This window comes from Globicephala melas, chromosome 10 (genome assembly GCF_963455315.2).
Source record: "Globicephala melas chromosome 10, mGloMel1.2, whole genome shotgun sequence".
Lineage (NCBI taxonomy): Eukaryota > Metazoa > Chordata > Mammalia > Artiodactyla > Delphinidae > Globicephala > Globicephala melas.
The window spans coordinates 96699889-96720247 of NC_083323.1; the positions used below are offsets into that span (position 1 = coordinate 96699889).

General features: G+C 52.9%; 1 protein-coding gene across 2 annotated transcripts in view; it reads right to left on the reverse strand.

Annotated features, from left to right (window-relative positions):
• Positions 1 to 382: 382 nt before the first annotated feature.
• Positions 383 to 20359, reverse strand: part of CD9 (CD9 molecule) — a 35575-nt gene continuing 15598 nt past the window's right edge. Inside the window, exons 2-9 of one of the 2 annotated variants that reach the window (XM_060306729.2) lie at positions 11592 to 11697; positions 5310 to 5407; positions 5059 to 5130; positions 4641 to 4715; positions 2970 to 3068; positions 2759 to 2848; positions 2058 to 2141; positions 383 to 888 (exon numbers count right to left, since the gene is read on the reverse strand). In XM_060306729.2, the coding sequence (XP_060162712.1) occupies positions 823 to 888; positions 2058 to 2141; positions 2759 to 2848; positions 2970 to 3068; positions 4641 to 4715; positions 5059 to 5130; positions 5310 to 5407; positions 11592 to 11697 (690 nt within the window). In that variant the 3' untranslated portion in view covers positions 383 to 822. The remainder of the gene's footprint in view (positions 889 to 2057; positions 2142 to 2758; positions 2849 to 2969; positions 3069 to 4640; positions 4716 to 5058; positions 5131 to 5309; positions 5408 to 11591; positions 11698 to 20359) is intronic. The other variant, XM_030834660.3, reaches the window with a different exon arrangement.

Sequence of the window (20359 nt, forward strand, 5' to 3'; positions counted from 1 at the left end):
TGCTTCTGTTTAAACCCCGATGAGTATACCCTCATTTACTCATGCACTAGGCAATAGGTGCTAGGTGCTGAGGGTGTGGCAGGGAATAAAACAAAGTCTGGGCCACCGGGGACCTCATGTTTACTACTGTATCCTCAAGACACATCACATTGCTGCAAGAAAGAGTCCCGGGCTAGGCTCCAGTGTTGATGTGTGAACAACGGTGAGATCTTGGATCAAAATCCCTTCATCCCTCCATGCCCTCACTAGTGAAGTAGGGAGACCAACCTTCCCACCTACTTCTCATGTACGCACAGAGCAAAGAGCAGGTGAAAAACATTTGAAAAAATAAGCAGCTCTAAAAAAAAATGTAGGGAAGCAAAACCCCAGAACCAGTTTGGGATGTTGTCATCATCTTTTATTATGTATCAAATTGTCTTTAACATAAGTTACAACCTGATTAAACTTGATAGACATTTTTTATCTATTTAAAGACACACACAAAAATCTCTTTATATACAATATCTTTTGCCTAGAGCCTAGCAAATATAGTACCTTTCAATGCAGGATTTCTGCTTAACATAATAAGCAAAAACAAATGACCAAAAAAATATAAACCAGAGCAAACCCAAATCCCTTAACTACAAATATCAATATTGAATAAAGCATTAAAAACACAAACGTAGAATAACTTTTTTGTTTAGAAATGCAGAACGAATACTAAAGTTAGTGGCAAAGAAAAACAAAAGAAAAAACCACACACACAAAACAACACGGAACCCCGAGAAAATAACCAACAGTCTTCAGGGGTGACCTTTCCTGCTTGCGGCTGCAGCGCTGCCTCTAGACCATCTCTCGGTTCCTGCGGATGGCGCAGCACAGGATCATGCTGAAGATCATGCCGAATATCTGGAAGACAGGAAGGGGTGTGAGCAAGTATGTGGCTGTGCTGCGGGAAGGCGGAGGGAGAGGGGAAGACAGGAGACACGCCGGCCGCTACAAATGACAAGGGGAAGGCGCCCACGAGGCCAAATGAGGTAAAGGGTGTGAAGCAGGAGAAATGTAAGTAAGACAGTGGAGGGACTGCTGACCGGGGGATTCTGAGTCTGCAGCCGTCGGCCGCTGCAGGCCGCACAAGCCAGCTCCCTGGGAACTCTCAAGGTGAGCGTTCTTAAATTGAATGCTCCAACGCCAGCTATTCCTGTAGTGTCTACAGGCCAATACTTTCACTTCCCTCTTTGCGTACGTCTGTGTTTTCTATTCTAGTTTTAAAGGTATTGTCATGCCTTTTACTGAAAGCTACTTCAAGGCTTTCCTAGATGCAGAGGAGGGGTGTCAATTACCCCTAAGACAGGAAGCGATTCTCTCTCTGGGGGCGGTCTTTGCAAGGGGCAGAGGAAGGCTGTGTCCCCTACAGAGTCCCATCACTCCCTTGTGGGGGAAGACGGGTGACCCCAGGGAAGCTGGCTGGCCCCTGGTGGCTTCTGGGGGCTCCTGACATGAGAGTAGACTGTTGGAAGCTTTCAGTCTCCTCCTGGTTTTCCACCTTGGGGTGTCCTTCGGACCACAGTGGGAGGGGAGACAGTTCACATCCATGTTGCTTTTACTGAACTACTTTCGTGGGGCAGAGAAAAGCAGGTGCACGGTGAGAACATGTTCTTAAGATGATCCCGGGATCACTAACAGGTCTGGGTGGTCTAGGTCCTTGCTGTCCCAAGTGTGGTCTGTGGACCAGACACGGCGGAATCACCTCATATTTATCCCTGCACCTTGATGGTTACGGGAATGGGTTCTGGAGACATAGTGAGTTCAAATCCCAGACGCTTCACTCCTGACCTCAGAGACTCTGATCAATGGACTCAACCTCTCTGTCTCTCCGCGCCCGAGTCTGTGAAATGGGGATATGAATAGTTCCCAAGTCTGTGAAATGGGGATATGAATAGTTCCCACTTCGTGGATACGGCGAGGCGTACACCAGTTGATAAATTAGTTGATTAGCTAAAGCAGTGCCTGGCCAGAGCAAGGGCTTAATCAATCTTAATTACTAAGGTTCCCTCCCCATGCCCCCCGGCACTCACCATCACCACGGCAATCCCGATGCCCACGGCGCCGATGATGTGGAATTTGTTTTGGAAGACCTCTTCGATGGCCTCAGGGCAGGACTTGGGGGGGCAAACCAAGACGCAGGTCATACACGGTCCTGCTCCAGGCTCCCCCCTACCCCCCACGGCACCCATCTCATACCCGGAGCGCTGGTGGTCCCAGAGCAAGGGCTGGGGACTGGCTGGTGGATGGAAAGGAGAACCAGGAGAGAGATGGGAGGTGGGTCCCCAAAATTTGGGCAAGAAATCAGGGAGGGAAGAGGGATGAGCCCTTGCTTTGGGGTCCATGTCTTATGTGGCCATAGGGTTACCTCCTATTATTCTGAAGTTTGGACATTGGCTCTAGCTCACAACCATGGGCTGCTCACAAGTCTATAAAGCAGGAGTCCAGGCCTGGGAGCATCGCCCATGCACGACGGCTGGAGGGCCCCATCGTTGCAGGGAGCTAGAACACTTTGTTATTTCCCTGGCCTTTGTTTTGCTGCCCTTGAGGAAACAGAGGCCCAGGGCAGGGGAGAAAGGAGATGGCCACCTTGGGTCCTTCCCAGGGGGAAGAGGTGTTTAGGAAGCACTGGGATGCTGTCCTCCCAGATCCAGGGAGCTGAATGCAAGTCCACTTTGGCAGGATTTGCCCAGAGCATCTGGGCCGGGCACAAGGGTCTTGCCCGTAAGCTTACCTTCGTCGTGAGGTTGTCGAGTATGTCCTTTTTGGGGCAGATGTCTGAGATAAATTGTTCTACTCCCCCAGCCAAACCACAGCAGTCCAACTGCAGAGGGAAGGACAGGGATGGGGGTGGGAGAGATAAATAAAGAGGACTGAAATAGAGATGCACACATGTTCTGAAGAAAGGCAAGGAGAAGGGCAGCGTCTTAGCGAAGCCGGTGTACCGCGTAGTGGATGGCTTTCAGCGTCTCCCGCTGGGGCTCGTCCTTGTTTTTCAGCTTGTTGTAGGTGTCCCTGTAAAATTCCTGGACTTCCTTGATCACCTGGGATGCACAGACAAGAGAGGAGCAGAGATGGCTTCTTTATGAACGAACGAACGTCACCTGTTCCGTCTTGTTCACGTGCAGCCACAAGTTCCCGGAGCGGACAAGCCACTGGACTAGGACCTCCCCGCCTCGGGGCCTCCGGGGTCCCCCCTCATCTCCTCCCACATCCTCTAGGAACCGCTCCAGCCATTTCCCCTTCTTTTTGCACCTTTGGTTGGTCCCTTCAGCCCCACTTGGCTCCTTCCCTTCTACCTAGAAACAAAATTAAATTGCCTCAATCTAAGGAACTAAAAACAAAAAGCCTACTCCTGATTCGGCTAGTTTTTCAGGCTTCCATCTTTTTTCCTTCACTCAGAGACTGGGTGACTTTTGGCAAATTACCAAACCTCTCTGTACATGAGTTTCTGCGTACGTAGAATGGAGATCATAATAGTCCCCACCTCAGAGGTTATGGCGAGGATTTAAAGGTGATATTGCATTAAGCCTGTAGCTACCGTTTTATAATACGAAGGAAGTAGCGTTATGCTTCTGCACCGGGTGCATCCGGGTTTAAGAATGCCTGTAGGGCTTCCCTGGTGGCTCAGTGGTTGGGAGTCTGCCTGCCGATGCAGGGGACACGGGTTCGTGCCCTGGTCTGGGAAGATCCCACATGCTGCGGAGCGGCTGGGCCCGTGAGCCATGGCCACTGAGTCTGCGCGTCTGGAGCCTGTGCTCCGCAACGGGAGAGGCCACAACAGTGAGAGGCCCACGTACCACAAAAAAAAAAAAAAAAAAGCCAGTATCCAGGGTCTCTCTTCTTTGGCCCCTCCTGCTAAAACATGACAAGACAGCCCTTCCTGAAACACTGTTCTGATGCAGCCCACCCTGGTCCCCCACTGAGCCCACCCTCAGCTGTGCTCAGACCCTTTCTTTGCCGGGAAGGTCCAGCCTCCACCAGCTTTCCTCCTGAAATCCTCTCTCTCCTTCCGGGTTTAGGTTAACACCCCTCTCTCTCCGTGAAGCCAGAAGAGAGTCCCCTTCCCCACGCCGGCTTTCAAATCCCACGGGGCTTCTGATTATAAATGGCTTCTGAGACACTAGTCAAATGCATGTCTTTCTCCCACACTAGGGGCCACAGCTCCTTGGGGTGGGGACCACCACCCACGCATCTCTGGCCCCCGGCGAGTGGGGTGCAGCCCTTGGCTGGTGGTGGCACGGACTTAGAGATGAGGGGAGGGACCGGGGGTGGGTGTGGTGGGTCCGGGCCAGACGAAGCCACATTTCCCTAAGTCGTGTTCCAGAGAAGTTGAGGGGAGGGCTGCTGAGGTGTGAGGGGCAGACACACTGACCCAACAATACTACCCGAACACCCACTCCGTGCCAGCGACGTCCAGGGCACGGGAAGCAGTGGCCGGCACTCACCCGCCCAGGGTAGTGTGAACACTCGCATTCCCTTCCCTGGGGAGCTCCCCTCAGAGGCACGTCTGATGGCTGAAGGCCAAAGGCCGAAGCAAGGGACCAGCTGGGACACCCTTCCACCGCCATCACCCCATCCCCTAACTCCCAAGAGACCTTACGGGAAAAACCTACCTCATCCTTGTGGGAGTATCCCCAGATGGCCGCAGCAATTTCAATGGCAAATATCACCAAGAGGAAGCCAAAGAACTGGAAGGGAAAGGGCTGGAGTGAGGCACAGTCCCAGCCGGCCGGCTGGAACGAGCATCTGGGGACCCGGGCTCTGGGGGCGGGAAGGGATGCCTGGAAGGGACGGGAGGGGGTCCACAGAACTACCAGCGCCCTGCCAAGGCCAGGAGGGGAAAGCCGCAGGAGGAGAGAGTGGCACAGACCCCAGAACTGATATTTCTAAGGTGTCAGCGAAGAGTCAGCGATGAAACACCCTCACCTGCTCACAAAAACCAGAGATTTGAGGAAAGAAGGAGGTGAATACAACCCAGAGTTTGAGGAAAATTGTAACAAATTTTGAAACAAGAAGGGGAGGCGAAGGTACCTGTGGATTCAGGGAAAAAAAGCAAACGTGGTCCTCGACAAAGGGAAAAACAAAGTCCTGGCATTTAGTTGCCTAAGGGAAGTGATGAGACAGAGGCTCCAGAAAGGAAGAGGGGCAGCGTGTCATCCCGGGGCCGGGGATGGGGGCAATGAGATGGGCACCCGCTCTGCCCCGTCCCGCCCCCTGGTCTGTGGGATCTCGGGTGGGCACCCTGGGACACCAGGGGCTGTGGGCACAGAGGGGACACTCACCAATCCCAGCATGCACTGGGACTCCTGCACAGCCCCACAGCAGCCCAGGAAACCCACCAGCATCATGAGGGCGCCGGCTCCAATCAGAATGTAAACTCCTGAGGGCACAGGGCAGAGGACAGGACAAGGAGCTGTTAGCGGGGACGTGTAGGTGCTTCCTGATCTCGTTCCCTCTCCGCATCCTTACTGCCCCCGTCAAGGGCACAAGAGGCCCAAACAGCCTCCTCCCACCTGTCTCTCCTCTGGGACCCACCCATCAAGCCCCCATTCCCACCTTACCCTCAGCCCTCCTGGAAGATGCCCACTGCCCCCGCCCTAGGACACAGAACATCCACGGGAGCCCCAGATTCTACTCAGGACGGACCGGTCCAGTCTGCACCCGTCTCCAGCTGGATGGACCCACTCCCGCTAGTTAAATCAGACTCTCCAAACTTGGGCTAACGTCCTGAGGCTCTGACAAACCTCCTGCTGGCCTCTACCTGACACAAGAGGCGAGGAGAGCAAGGCTTCAGCAGGAAGGGGCTGTGCACACGCAGACACCCACGCTCTGGGCGGGCCAGCTCTGCCATATCCCCAGAGGGGATGCCTTCCCGCCCTGCTGCCTGGTGGCAGCCAGGCCTGCACACTTAGCAACGTCCGAGGGCACGAGAACCCTGCTCTAGTGCAAAGAACAGCCTGGGTGTCAGAAGACCCTTGTTCTGGTCCCAACTCTGCTACTAACTGCTGTGTGACCTTGGGTAAGATTACAATTTCCTTATTTCCTTAACAGTAAAATGAGGAGTTGGTTGCTAGAAAATTTCAAAAGATCCCTTACAGCACACCAGTGAGATCTTACAGCTGCAATTCAGTTACACCAGGTTGAGTGGAAAGGATCCTCCTTGCTAGAGGGAAGGTGAGTGACAAGGTTTCTAAACACTCAGTTGGGGTGTCCAGTGCAGAAAGGGTGGTGAAGGGCTGTGAGTTCCACAACTCTGGCCTGGGACAGGGGGACACAGTGGGACACAGCCCCGGCCCTAGTCATTCCACACTCCCCCAGGGAATGCCCAGAGGGGCCCATCGTTCAGTTATATTCCTGAGAAGCACAGCTGACCTGCAGTGACCACCCCCTTCCCCGGTTCCCTCCGCCAGCCCCCAGAGGCCCCGGGAAAACTGGCAAAGAAGTCCTAGGCCTCCCTGGCATCTGTCCACTGCTGGGAGGAGCCTCCTGTCACACGTCGAGAGCCCCAAATGCCTGGGTTTGAAAGCCGGCTCTGTGACCCTGGGAAGGCCACTTGTCTCTCTGTGTAACTGTCTTCCATCTGCAAACTGGGGACAGGAAAAATGCCCACCGCGAGGATTGCTGTGAGGATTAGGCCATACGCTCCAAACGTCCACAACATGTGGTAGCTGCTGCTAATCCTTCTAACTTGAATTTAAAAAATTTTAATCTTTTATTAAGGTATAGTTGACGTACAGTCAGCTACTGTCAATCTTCACAGTACGAAGGATGGACGACAGTTGGGAATAATCACGGTTGTGATGCCGAATTTCACAGACGTGCTGCTCCCTCCCTGCTGTCCCCTCGCTGGGAGCAGGGAGACCTCCCTAAAGCAGGCGTGCTTCGCCACAATGCACAACAGGACGCTGCGACGAGAACCCCGGCAGGTGTCACAGTGATTTCACCGTCCCACATCCGTACCCTCCTCCCAGGCCGGAGCTGTGTAGGCAGCAAACCTCGCAGCGGCCCGTGGCTGAGACGCCCGGGCAGCACAGCGAGGGGCGCACACAAGGGAGCGTTTGTCCTCTGCCCGTCCCCTCCCCACATCTGTCGTGATGTCAAGTCACGTGGCCTTGCTGGCAAACCCCGATGAATATGGGTATTGTTCCCGTGCACGCCCGGCCCAGACTGGGCAAGGGGACAAATGCAGCTTGTCTTGGAGTCAAGTCCCATCCTCCTAGGTCGTCCACTCCATGGGGCCACAGGCTGGACTTGGGGAGGCAGGTCCGCCCCGCCCACACAGGGCCACTGCAGGAGAAGGGGCAGCGCTTTCGGGTCTGGGCTCTGACTCGGGGACCCCAGTGAGCGGTAACACGGCCCCCGTTTCTCCCCGTCTCCTCATCTCTCCCCACTGGGGCAAGACAACAAAGGATGAGGTCCCTCCTTTGAGCTCCGTCGCAGGGCTGAGTGGGGATGACCACACAGACGCGCTCTCTCTCCGTCCGTATCCCAGCCTGGCCGGGCGGCCCTGGCAGAAGGCAGAGGAGTCAGGGTGGCGGCAACAGAGCCGTTAAAGGAAAACGCATTTCCCACGCAGAGAGAACCTTCTCCTCATGGGCCTGTCGGTTAATAGTAAATATTCAATCTTGGTTGGGCTCAGCAGATGAAGATTTTAGGTCCAAGCGTCTTGGTTTTCAATCTTGCTCGGACAGCTGCTAGATCTGGGGTGTCTTGGCGTCACCCTCTCCATCCAGTGGGGGATGACGATGAGCAATTCCCTGGTGGCTGTTCATGGGGATTTTGGACGGCAGCCGTCAAGCCATAGGGCGGCTCAGCTATGAGGTGCAACCCCAGAAGCCTTCCATCCCCTGCAGGCTGAGGGCTGCCGCTTCAAAGGGCCGTCCCGGGCTTCCCCTTGGACAGGCTCCGCCCGGTCTGCACCCCAAGCCTGTGAGCAGGGGCTGGCGGTGATAAATGACAAAGCATTCCCCTTTATAAAACAAGTGGATGTTAGCTTTCAGTCTGACTCATGGAAAAAGTTACGTGTCACGGAGCCTTCTCTGGGATTTTACTGTATTCACTTGCTTAAGGGCTGTTTGTTCTGCTTTCTCCAGGCTGACATTACAGGCCTACTCCAAAAAAAAAAATAAAAAAATAAAAGCTTCTAGTGAAGCAGTAGCATCTGCTGTGTCCTTTACACAAAAGCCTTTTTCCACCTGTTGATTGGGACTCTCGGCCTGGGGAAGGCAGGGGACACGTCAGCCTCCCGTCACCACCCCCATCCCATCTTGCAAACAGTGCTCCCCACACGTTCGTGTGCAGAACAAACTCCGGCCGAGCCTCTGGCCTCCACTTGCTGAGAACAGTTTACTGTCTCCAAATAAGTCAAGCAGGGGTTCCGAGGAACCCTAGGTCTGCTCCCCGATGGCTCTCTCCCCGTCCCCATCCAGCCCACTGATGGCTGGACCAAGGACTGAAGAAGGGCTGCTAGGCTGGGACCGAGAAGAAGAAGTTCCCCAATTCGTCTGCAGCCTGGGATTATGGATACTGTTGACGGCCTGAATCTCCAGGGCCCGAACTGGAGAGAAGGCCCATATAAGGCTGTCAGCCGTTCTGGATCCACTAGAGACTGTTCTGAACGTTGCCAAGTTTCTTCCCTCGCTTCTCTGCCTGATTATGCATTCGTTCTGTACCTTGAAAGCTGTGGCCCCGCTGGAGAAAAGACACCCTTGGGTCCTTCAGGTTTCCTGAAGGGTCAGCTGCACGGCCAGGCTGGCCTGTGGCTTGCCCTGCAGATGGTCTGTACCCAAGTGCAAGGGACGGTCACCCATGATGTCAGGAAGAGCCGCTGGGACGGAGCTGGCACCCTCTGCTGGAAGAGGGGCTGTGGGTCAATGCAAAGGCTGATGTCACAGCCCGAGGGGGAAGGGGACACAGAGAACGAAGCCTCCTTGGCCCTTTGCCCGGCTGTGACAATTATTCAGTTGCCCAAAGCACTCAGCGAAGCGTGGGGCCCAGCCAGGCCCAAGTGGTCAGTCGCTGACTGTGTTCTATGTGATGTCACTTGCATCACCCTCCAAGCCCTGGGCTTCTGCCAGCAGAATGAAGTCTTCAAAGCCGAGCCCTTTCCCAGGAAGGGGGTCCAGTGCAGAGGGTTTGTATCTGTCTGTGAGAGCTCAGGGGGCAGTGGCCACTTGTCCCTCAGTAGGGGTTTTGCTGTGTCTCTTTGGGATGTGCCTTTGGACCAGCTCCTGGCCACCTCAGGTAGGACCACGGGCCATCAGAAGGACGCCGCAATGACCAGGGGACCTGAGTCCTGGGAGATTCCTGGAGGCAGGCCTGGCCCCTCTGGCTGTATGCTTGTCACTCTCCTGCCACCTGCCTGACTTTCCTACCTGTCACCTGCTGGGCTGCTGGTGCCGGGGGCCTGTCTCCCCCAACCACAATTGGGGCAAAGTCAAAAGGCCTAGGGAGGGACTTCCCTGGCGGTCCAGCCAGTGGTTGGTACTCCATGCTTTCACTGCTGAGGGCCCAGGTTCAATCCCTGGTCGGGGAACTAAGAGTCCATAAGCCACGAGGCCAAAAAAATAAAAAAGAGTGGATATATGTATAACGGACTCACTTTGCTGTACACCTGAAACTAACACAACATTGTAAATCAACTATACCCCAATAAAAAAAAAAATACACAGAATGAGCCAGAGTCCTAGATAACAAAACAGAAACTGGTCGTTGGAAGCGACCAGAGGTATGGAGTCAGGCACCTGCAGAGCATGGGGAGGCCGGGGACTCGCTCTAGGACAATGCCACCTGCTTGCACACACCTGCTCCCAGATCTGCTCTCCCTGCAGAGGGTCCCCAGCTCCTTGTTGTGACGTGACGTGGAGAGCTCAAGGCCTGTCCTCAGCCCCTGACCCTACCCTGCAGTCCCACTGCCCCAGCTCACAGAGTGGCATTCCAGGCCTGCCGAGGCTGCCAAAAACCTCACAAAAGAATGCTGTAGCTAAAACAAGTCAGGGCCCCATGGAAACCTGCTCCCTAAAAACCCTGTGTGTGTAGTTTTCAATGTACTTTTTTTTTTAACTTTATTTATTTATTTTTGGCTGCATTGGGTCTTCATTGCTGCGCACAGGCTTTCTCTAGTTGCGGCGAGGGCTACTTTCTCTAGTTGCGGCGGGGGCTACTTTCTCTAGTTGCGGCGGGGGCTACTCTTCGTTGCGGTGCGCGGGCTTCTCATTGCGGTGGCTTCTCTTGTTGCGGAGCACAGGGTCTAGGCGCGTGGGCTAGTTGTGGCATGTGGCTCAGTAGTTGTGGCTCACGGGCTTAGTTGCTCCGTAGCATGTGGGATCTTCCCAGACCAGGGCTCGAACCCGCGTCCCCTGCATTGGCATGTGGATTCTTAACCACTGCGCCACCAGGGAAGGGTGTGTGTGGGTAGTTTTTAAAAAATGTATGCTGTGCTTTTCTTTCCCTTACTTTCTTTCTGACAATTGGGAGACACTCCCTAAAAAACCCCAACTAACAGCACCACCAAAAAGAGACGAAGGCAGGGAAACCATCCCCAGACCCAGGCGCCTGCGGGGACACCAGCTGGAGGCTGGCCCTGGGAGGCGGGAGGGGGTCATGCACCACTGGCCACCACGTTCTTCCTGAAGGTCTGGGTGATAACGCTCTTCAGACTGTTTGCTCCGTCTTTTTTTAAAAATAACTTCTTTGGTGGGTGGAAAGGAAATGACCAAACTTACACTTTGAGCCTGATGACATGACAGCATCCTCCTAAAAATAGGGGGCCGCTTTTGTTTCTTGCAAATGAAGTGGTTCCTATCCCCCAACCAGGCGAGGGGAGAGCCGAGAGGATCTGTGAGCTGACTCAGAAACCAGGGAACTGCCTCAGACAGGCCCCGGCCCTCCCACTCCTGTTAGAGATGCTTACACGGCAATATGCTGGTGAAAGGGACAGAACGATGCTAGAAGAAGATGCCGTGTGCAGAAAGAAACCTGCTAAATCTATTTATCTTCAAACTGGAAGCCTTTGCCCTAAAACAAAATCACTTTAGAAAACAGGTAAGACTTAACATGCATGGCCTGTGTCCCAGCGCAGGGGTCTGAGGGGCTGGTGTCTCTTCTAGTCTCTCGTATTAATCTGAATGTTATCCAGGAGGCAGGTCCTCTGGGTCTCTGAGCCCCTATCTGAACCGTGGGGGAGATGCTCCCTCTCCTTCCCCTGGCTCTGTGGGTCCCCAGGACAAAGTTTTTTAAATTAAAGAAATGAACCAGGCTTCTTAGACATAAAATTCAGAGAGAAGTTCAGAGACAAGAACAGAGGTTCTGAAACCCTCCAGGGTGGCAGCGGCTTTGGCGGAGCTAACTTCACATCAGAGAATGGTCCCAATGCCAGGCTCGGTCAGCTTGGAAAAAGACACCACATCAGTTAAATGCAAATGCGTGGGCACAACTACACAAAAGCCCAGCTGGAAAAGGACCCGACTGGCAATGCAGCTGGAGCAAAAGTCCTCCCCAGCCCAAGTCCTTGGATCAACGTGCACTCTCCACAGCTGGAGGGAACAGCAAGGTCCCCCACTCACCTGTGTAGAAGCTGGAGTTATTATTATTCTCTTGCTCGAAGATGCTCTTGGTCTGCGAGTCGAATCGGAGCCATAGTCCGATGGCAAGGACCGCGATCCCGGCAAGCTGCAAGACACACGGGACATCGGCGTGAGCCCGGCTGTCAGGAGGAGCGCGGTGCCCTAGCTCAGGTGAGCTGCCCTTGGCCTCTGCCCCTCGCCGGGCAGCTGGAAGTAGCAGCAGCCAGGTGGGGGTGGGAGCAGGGGGTCGAGCCATTTGCTAAAAATACCAGCCAGTTGGGAATAAACAATTATCTACCAGCAGTACGGGGATGGATACCTCGTGGACAACAGAATATTATACAGCCGTGAAAATGAACCCGCCACAGTTTGTGCAATACTACGAGTGCATCTCACGATGTTAATCAGAAGAAGCAAAAAGCACCGGACACGTACAATACAATTCCATACAGTTAAAAACTCTTGTTTAGGAGGGCATGTATATCATAACAGAAAAAGAAGGAAGTGATGATCATAAAGTCGAGTGAGTGGTGGCCTGTAGGGAGGGCGGGGTTTCTGAGGAGGGAACAGCGGGGCTGGGGGGAGGCGGGTCTAGGGCACTGGCGATATTCTAGCTTTGACTTGGGTGGTAGTGGCCCGGATATTCACTTCATAATTATCCTTCACACTGTTTGTGTTTTCTGCACTCCTCTGTATATATACCAGACAATAAAAGAAAAGAAAAAACATCGCCCAACGCGTAGGTACGTCCCTGGGCTGTGAGGGCAGCTGTGATTCCGGACTAAACCGTGCTGCTCAGTGAAACCTACCCACAGCTGGCGCCTCTCTCTTCACACAGGGAAGCCTAACAAGCTGACCCACCCGACTCCAGGCTCAGGTGGACATTTACTTACAGGTGATCCTTGTAAACATTAGACAAGAAATCTCCAGAGGATTGTCCGATCCTACAATTTAGTGAAAAACCCATTTCATAGGTGGGCAAGTTGAGATACTGGACCCTAAAGGGCAGACTCTCCCAGTAAGGAAAGACTGAGGCATCAATCCTGGCCCGTCAGGCACTGCTGAACTTGATGCCAGGGAGGAGGCCCCCTGCCAGGCCCCGCCAGGCCAGCTGAGCTCCCCTCCCCACTGCTGCTGGCCTGTACCAGGGCTTGCTGGGGTGACTCACAGGCTGTGGGTGGTGGCTGGCTGGAGGAGGGTGTGTGGGCTCAGGGCCAGTGCCCAGCCCCAGGTTTCGCTGGCCCACCCTCCTCAACAGAGGCACCCTGTGTCAGAACCCTCCTCCTCAGGGAGCTGGGTTCTTTGCCCCAAGGGCCAGGACAGCCTGCAGCATAGACAGACCTCTTCTCTGTCTCTGCTTCTCTCCTTTTCCCATGACTTTGCAGCGGGTTTGGACGTGCTGGGTGGAGAGTGGAGACAGCAGCAGTGGGAGGGGCGACCCAAGACTTCACACTGCAGTAGAGTTAAAACCTTGTCTACAGGGAATTCCCTGGCGGTCCAGTGATTAGGACTCTGTGCTTCCACTGCAGGGAGGGCCCAGGTTCAATCCTGGTCGGGGAACTAAGATCCCGCATGCTGCCTGGCGGGGCCAAAAAACCCCCCAAACCCTCGTCTACTCCCGTAGAGGTGTCCACAGGGTGGAGGGTCTGGAATTCCTTAGAGTTCTATCGCTTCAGTTCTCCCATCTGGCGAACAGGCGTGGTGAGCTTGGATGCTCTGGTTCAGTCTGGGTTCTCCTGACTCTCAGGACCTCTTAGAACAAGGGCCCAGCTGGGAACTCTCGGTGCACTGGGGACTAAGACCCAAGACCCTGGTCTAGCTCCTCTGGGGTCTTGGAGAGTTATAAGAAAGGAGGTAGCAGTTCCCCCTTCTCCACCCCCAACACAAGCAGGCCCAATCAGATTCCTGGAGAATGGAAGACGGAGGCCATTGGCCTCTTTGGGAATGTGAAAGCATTAGCCTGAAAAGCCTGGAGGCTGGAGCTTCACATGCACTTGCAGGTAATCCTAGACTGCGGTTAGCACTGAGCCACAAGCCCTGGCCTCAGTCTCCCCTCTCGCCCTTATCTTGGCGGGGCTGTCGCTGAGAGCACCTGGGCCTGAGAAAGCCGTGTCCTTTCACGCACGTCCTTTCTGCTCTAGGCTGCCTGCACGTATCCAAGGCTTATCCTCCAGTCATTCTCCCTGTGGATAAAGTTACTCATCCACCCCTTACTTTGCTGGAAAAATTCTTAAACGAGTCACCACAAAAGGAACAAAAACAATCCCATCCGAAAGAACGAAACTACAAAAGATGATGACGGCTCCACTCTGCCCAGAAGCTTGTCAGGTCAGGAGCTGGGTCTCTTTGGGAGTGATCCCATGCACAGGTAACAGCACCCAAACGAAACTTCCAGTTTTAGTCTCGAGGATCCTGAGCCAGTCGTTTACCTTTGACCTGGCCCACACGCACAGGTGGCAAGAAGAACACTGTGTGGAGGACAGTGTCCCAGAAGGTCACCCCGGCCAAGGACAAGGCCAGATACAGGAGAGGAGTCCAGGGTCCTGCCACATCTGGACACCATCCCAGACCTAACATCAGGAGGAAGGAAAAGTGGCTGGCTCTGCAGAACTGGAAAAAGCATGGGACTTCCCTGGCGGTCCAGTGGTTAAGACTCTGCGCTACCACTGCAGGGGGCGCAGGTTCGATCCCTGGTTGGGGAACCGACATGCCACGTGGTGCGGCCAAAAAAAAAAAAAAGAAGTGGAAAAAGCAGTAATAGATCTCAGTTTCTTATGCCTAAAAACTCACCATGAGTGAGGAGGAAGGTTCAAGAAAACCCAGGAGGAAGGGAGGACAGGGGCGGGACTGGGAGGCTCGGTTCACCAAAATCACAGAGAAATGAGCACTGCTGCCCGTTTTGTTTGAATTACTGAGTTAACTGGCCTGAAGGGACGCTGCCAGCAGCTGCCCCGTTTTCTGTAACGCTATTGGAGAAACCGCTTCAGTTGGCTGGAGGTCACAGGGCCAAGACACCGCTTAACAGTGGCCTTCCCGGGTGTGCAGGCCGTGCTATCCGGGGAGCTCAGAGCACTTCCCAGGAGGGCACACTTTTTGGTGTGCACAAAGGGGTCCCCCAGCCCCCCACCTGGCTCTCGTCCCCAGCTACTTGAGTCCTAGGAGAAACCAAACAGGAATGACCAGAACCACCAAAAAGAGCTTCAACCTTTAAAAAGGGTGCCACTGCAATGTTCACAGCAGCACTATTCACAATAGCCAAGACATGGAAGCAACCCACGTGTCCATCGACAGAGGAATGGATAAAGAAGATGTGGTACATGTACACAGAGGAATATTACTCAGCCAGAAAAAAGAACAAAATAATGCCATTTGCACCAACATGGATGAACCTAGAGATGCTCATACTAAGTGAAGTAAGAAAGAGAAAGACAAATACCATATGATATCACTTATATGTGGAATCTAAAATAGGACACAAATGAACTTATTTACGAAACACAAACAGACACACAGACATAGAAAACCAAAGGGGAAAGGGGACGGGGGAGGGATAAATTAGCAGTTTGGAACTAGTAGATACAAACTACTATATATAAAATAGATAAATGACAAGGTCCTACTGTATAGAACAGGGAACTATATTCAATATCCTGTAATAAACCATGATGGAAAAGAATATGAAAAAGAATATCTATATATGTATAACTGAACCACTTCGCTGTACACCAGAAACTAACACAACACCGTAAATCAACTAGACTTCCATTAAAAAGGGTGTCAGCAAGTTACTGAGGAGCTCCATAGAATAAGGAAATAGGGGTCTGCGGGACCAAGAAGCTGACCGTTCCCTCCAGGGTTAATGAACAGTACGTGGCAGGAATGTCAGCCACACAGGGGCCACGGCTGCAGCCCGCCTCTTACCCATCATGGCAGGACTAGAGTGCGCAGGCCGAGGATGCTCAGACAATTCCCTGCTCAGGGCGTCCCTGAAAGAGGGCAGCGACCTGCCCACCACCACCAACCGGTCTGGTGGGGACAGAAGCAGAAGGTACAGCCCCTCCACTCCCAGCCCCAGGCTCTGCCCAGTCGGCCTGGTTACCGCCTTCCAACAAAAGCCAAAGGGACGCATTCCGCCTTCAGGCCAGGAAAGGTCTCACCCATTTGATCTCTCAGGGAAAAAGGACAGTTTTCCCCATCGTTTTATTGGAGATTTATTTCCTCACACACACACGCTCAGTTTCTTCTTAGAAGATGGGCCAGGAGAAAAACACGAGACAAAACCTAACCTGCGGACATTCTACAAAATACTTGACCAGAATGTCTCAAAACTGTCAGGATCATGAAAAACGAGGACAGAAACTGTCACAGGCCAGAGGTGACGGAGGAGACAGGACACTCGTCATGTGGTATTGTGGGTGGGATCCTGGAACAGAAAGGGGACTGGGCTGGAAAACCAAGTGAAATCCGAGTAAGTCTAGCTTAGTTAAGAGTAACGTTCCAATGCTGGTTTCTGAGCTGTTGACAAATGTGCCCTGGGAATATAAGCTGTGAACAAGAAGGGAGACGGGGAGGAGTACAAGGGGACTCTCTGTAGTATCTCTGCAACTTTTCTGTACCTCTAAAGCTGTTCTAAAACTCTGTGTGTGTGCGTGTATGTGTGTAGTGTGTGTGTGTGGTGGGGCCTCTCCTTCAAAGCTTCCTGTCTCCTTCAAGAACCTGCTCCATTGGGCTTCTCTGGTGGTGCAGTGGTTGAGAGTCTGCCTGCCGATGCAGGGGACACGGGTTCGTGCCCCGGTCTGGGAAGATCCCACATGCCGCGGAGCGGCTGGGCCCGTGAGCCGTGGCCGCTGAGCCTGCGCGTCCGGAGCCTGTGCTCTGCAACGGGAGAGGCCACAACAGTGAGAGGCCCGCGTACCGCAAAAAAAAAAAAAAAAAAAAAAGAACCTGCTCCATTAATCCACCTCTTTCCTGCCTCTGTTGTCTGTCTCGGCTACTGTTTCACTTTTTTTAAAAAATTTAATTTAATTTATTTTTTATACAGCAGGTTCTTATTAGTCATCTATTTTATACATATTAGTGTATATATGTCAATCCCAGTCTCCCAATTCATCCCACCCCCCCGCCACTTTCCCCCCTTGGTGTCCATACGTTGTTCTCCACATCTGTGTCTCTATTGCTGCCCTGTAAACCGGTTCATCTGTACCATTTTTCTCGGCTCCACATATATGCGTTAATATACGATATTTGTTTTTCTCTTTCTGACTGACTTCTGCCAACACACATGGGCAGGTCTGTCTATCCTAAAAAAAACCCAGAAAACAAACCGTCTCCTCCTCCAGCTGCACTGCTCCTCCTGGCTGCTCTGCGCTTTAAACCCCGAACCTGTAGCTAAACCACCTCCAAGTCCTCACTCAGTAAGGAGTCCCTGTGGGGCCCCCTGCCCTTCATGTAGCACAGTGGCCATTCCTCTGAAAGGCTCAGACGGCTTGGGCTGTCACCGAGTGTTAAGGCTTCTACTCCATCCTTGTACTTCTGGACCTCTAAGCAGTAACAACATTGAACCCTGCTTCCTTCTCCCCTGCTCCTTAGATGGAATCCCTCAAAGTTTCCCAAATAAGTCTCGTAAATCCCGCCTCAGCTGGAGGGAGCCCCTCCTCCTGGAAGGCTGTCCCGACCACCTAGGCCAGCTGCTTCCCCACCAAGACGTCCTCAGCTTCCTCCCCGCTCCGCACTGGTCCTCCCCAGCATCCTCGCTCCCTCCCTTCCTGTTTACACTCTCCTGGAGGGCAGGATGAGTTCTCGGTCATTTCAGTAGCTCCTCTGCACCCCATCCATACTTGGGACCAAACAGTCATTAGTAAATCATTATTCAATAAGTGAAGGATGACTTCAATGAAAGAGAAGCTCTGAAGCCCATCAGAATTTCCTCTCCTGGGTCCTCTCACCTTGGACAAGCCTTCTTTCCCACTGGTTTGTCATCCAGAACCATCTTCCAACATCTCCCAACAAGGGTCAGAAACTACAAAGAACAACTACTTGCCCAGAATAAATACTGAGAAAGAGCCACGAGGGTATGTGATGAATGTCACAGTGAGATTTAGGGGCACGTCCACATCAAGTCTTTTGGAAAATGAGGGTTTATAAAAAGTCCATGCCCTGCTGTGCTCACCGCCCACCGAAGTCCAGTTAGATGCTCCAATCCTTTTTTTTAATGCATTCATTTTTTATTTAATAATACTTTATTAAAGATGACTAGATATAATTAAATAAAGTAAACCTTTAACATACATAGCTTTGCATATCATTATACTTTTAACAGCAATATTCAAGTGGTGACGGGTGTTTAATTCTTTCACTCTAAAATATATGTGACCAGACTCCCCTGGTGGTCCAGTGGCTAAGACTCTGTGCTTCCAATGCCCGGGGGCCTGGGTTCGATCCCTGGTAGGGCACTAGGTCCCACATGCCGCAAGTAAAGATCTCCATGCCGCAGCGAAGATCCCACATGCCACAACTAAGACCCCACGAAGCCAAATAAATAAATATTAAAGAAAAAAAAATATATGTGACGTTTTAGATGTCTGGTGATAGGTGTTGAATTCATCACTCTAGAATATCTGTGAATTTATGATTTTGAAGTTTTTCTGGATGACAGATGTTTCAGAATTGGGTGAAAGTCTCAGAAAAAGTCTGAAAAGCATCGCTATAATTTTCCATACAACCTCTAGAGTTCACAGACACTCTGAAACCATTCAGAAAACCCGGAGGGTATGGATTCCACATTGTGAGTACTTGGATAGACCCTCTAAGCCTTGAGGATCACACAGGTAATCCAGTCACCTGGGGCGGGATGCCAGCTTCAGGAGGCGTGAAAGCCCAGCCCCACCCCGGGCGGGCCCAGCTTCCTGTCCTGTCCTCTCCTCTCCCCTGGCTGAAAGCACAACACGCCCAAGGCTCCCTCCCACGCAGAGATGAGGATTTCAGTGAGTCACACCAGACCCATAGGGACAGGCCTAGAAATCTTACACTACAACACACACCCGGGGTTAAAGGAAAGGCCTCCAATTCCAAGGGGTGAATTGAAAACAAATCCTAAGTGCAGTGTTGCTTAGGGGCACCTGAATTCTCTGGACCTCCTGCCGAGTTGGCAAAGCCAATTCCAGCTGGAGCCCGAGGAGTGGCGGCCGTACCAGCCGAAACGCCTGAAGCAAGCGTGCAGAAAGGTGGGAGGTAACGAGGTGACACAGAGGAAAAGGGCAACCGGCTGACTGCAGAGGTTTCAGTGTGTGTGTGTGTGTGTGTGTGTGTGTGTGTGTCTGTCTCTCTGTCTCTCTGTCTGTGTGCGCGTATGTGTCACCTTGCATCCCATCCCTCAGGTGGAAGGAACCATGTCTCCCCGTGGGGGAAACCCCACTGCAAAGAAAAATCCTCCCAAGGCAAACACATTGGGTGGTCTTGGCTTGGGCCTCTTTCCTCTCGGTCCCCTCTGTCTTCTGTAATAGGACCTGACGGGTCACACAGTTTTTAAAAGGACGAAATACTCATGGACACTTTCTCCATCCAGTTTTCTTGGCCCAGGAAGTGCAGGGCAGATCATCTCCACATGCAGTTTCCTTTGAGGCTGACTGCAGTGGTCCCACTGCAGGTCCCACTTCCCACTTTGGAAGCGGCTAGAGGTGGGCGGTGGCGACAGGAGGGGGTCGGGGGAGAAGGCAGTGCTTTCTTTCCTATGTCCCATCGTCCTTCTGTGAAGCCTTGGCTATTTGGTGACTTTGGTCAAAGGGATGCAGCAGACATTTTAGTAAGGGACAGGTGGCATGACAGAACAGTGGGCAAGAAGCAGGGGACCCTAGCTCTGCCCCCTGTCACTTGCACACCGGAGCCAGCCACGGGGTGATGTGAGAATCACCTGGCAGAGTTCTAAACACGCATCCGCCGCCACTCCATCCCGGGGTACGCGAGCGCTCCCAGGAGAACGCACATCTCTGCTGAGAGTAGCTGCATGTGTGGACAGTGGCGTGGCCTCTGGGGCTAATTCCAGCGCTGCCACCTAGGAGCTGTGTGACACTAAGCACTCTCTGTAGCTTCTCTGAACCTCAGAGTTCCCACTTGTAAAAAAAGAGTTTGATACTTTCCTGCCTTTGACCCAGGAGGTTGAAGGGGAAGATTAAACGTGTAAAACACTCTGACGACCATGAGTGCTAGAGACAGTCAGATTCTGTGGGGAATATAATGATGACAACGATAATAACAAACCTTGCGAATGACACGAAGATAAAAGTGGGGATATTCACGGCTCTTGGCGGCCTCAGCTGTGTGTCCTCCTCTGATCTGAGGAGGCGGCTGGGTGGGCACAGGGCGACTGAGGACAGTGGGGGGTCTGTCTTCTGTGGGTCTGTGTGAGCGCGGTGTGCTGGGGGAGATGCCTCCAGAGCTCCGCTAGGACCAGCCGGGATGGGGGGAGAGAAGTGGGACGGGGAGGGTAAGGGACACGGCTGGCCGAGAGTGGAGGCCTCTTTCCTTCCCGGGATCCCAGGCTGCTTCCGTGAGTGAATTCACGCTGCAGGAAGCAGTTATTGAAGGAGCAGATCACAGAGAGGGAGGGGATTTGACCTCTTTACTTCCTTCCTTCGGTAAGATCCGTATCAGCCCTGGATTTTTTTGTTAACATACTGGGCTTGGGAGACTTCAGCTTAGCTGCCCCTGGCCACCCAGGCAGTCACAGCGGCTGAACCCTGAGGATGTAAGCGGCCTCACCACTCACGCCT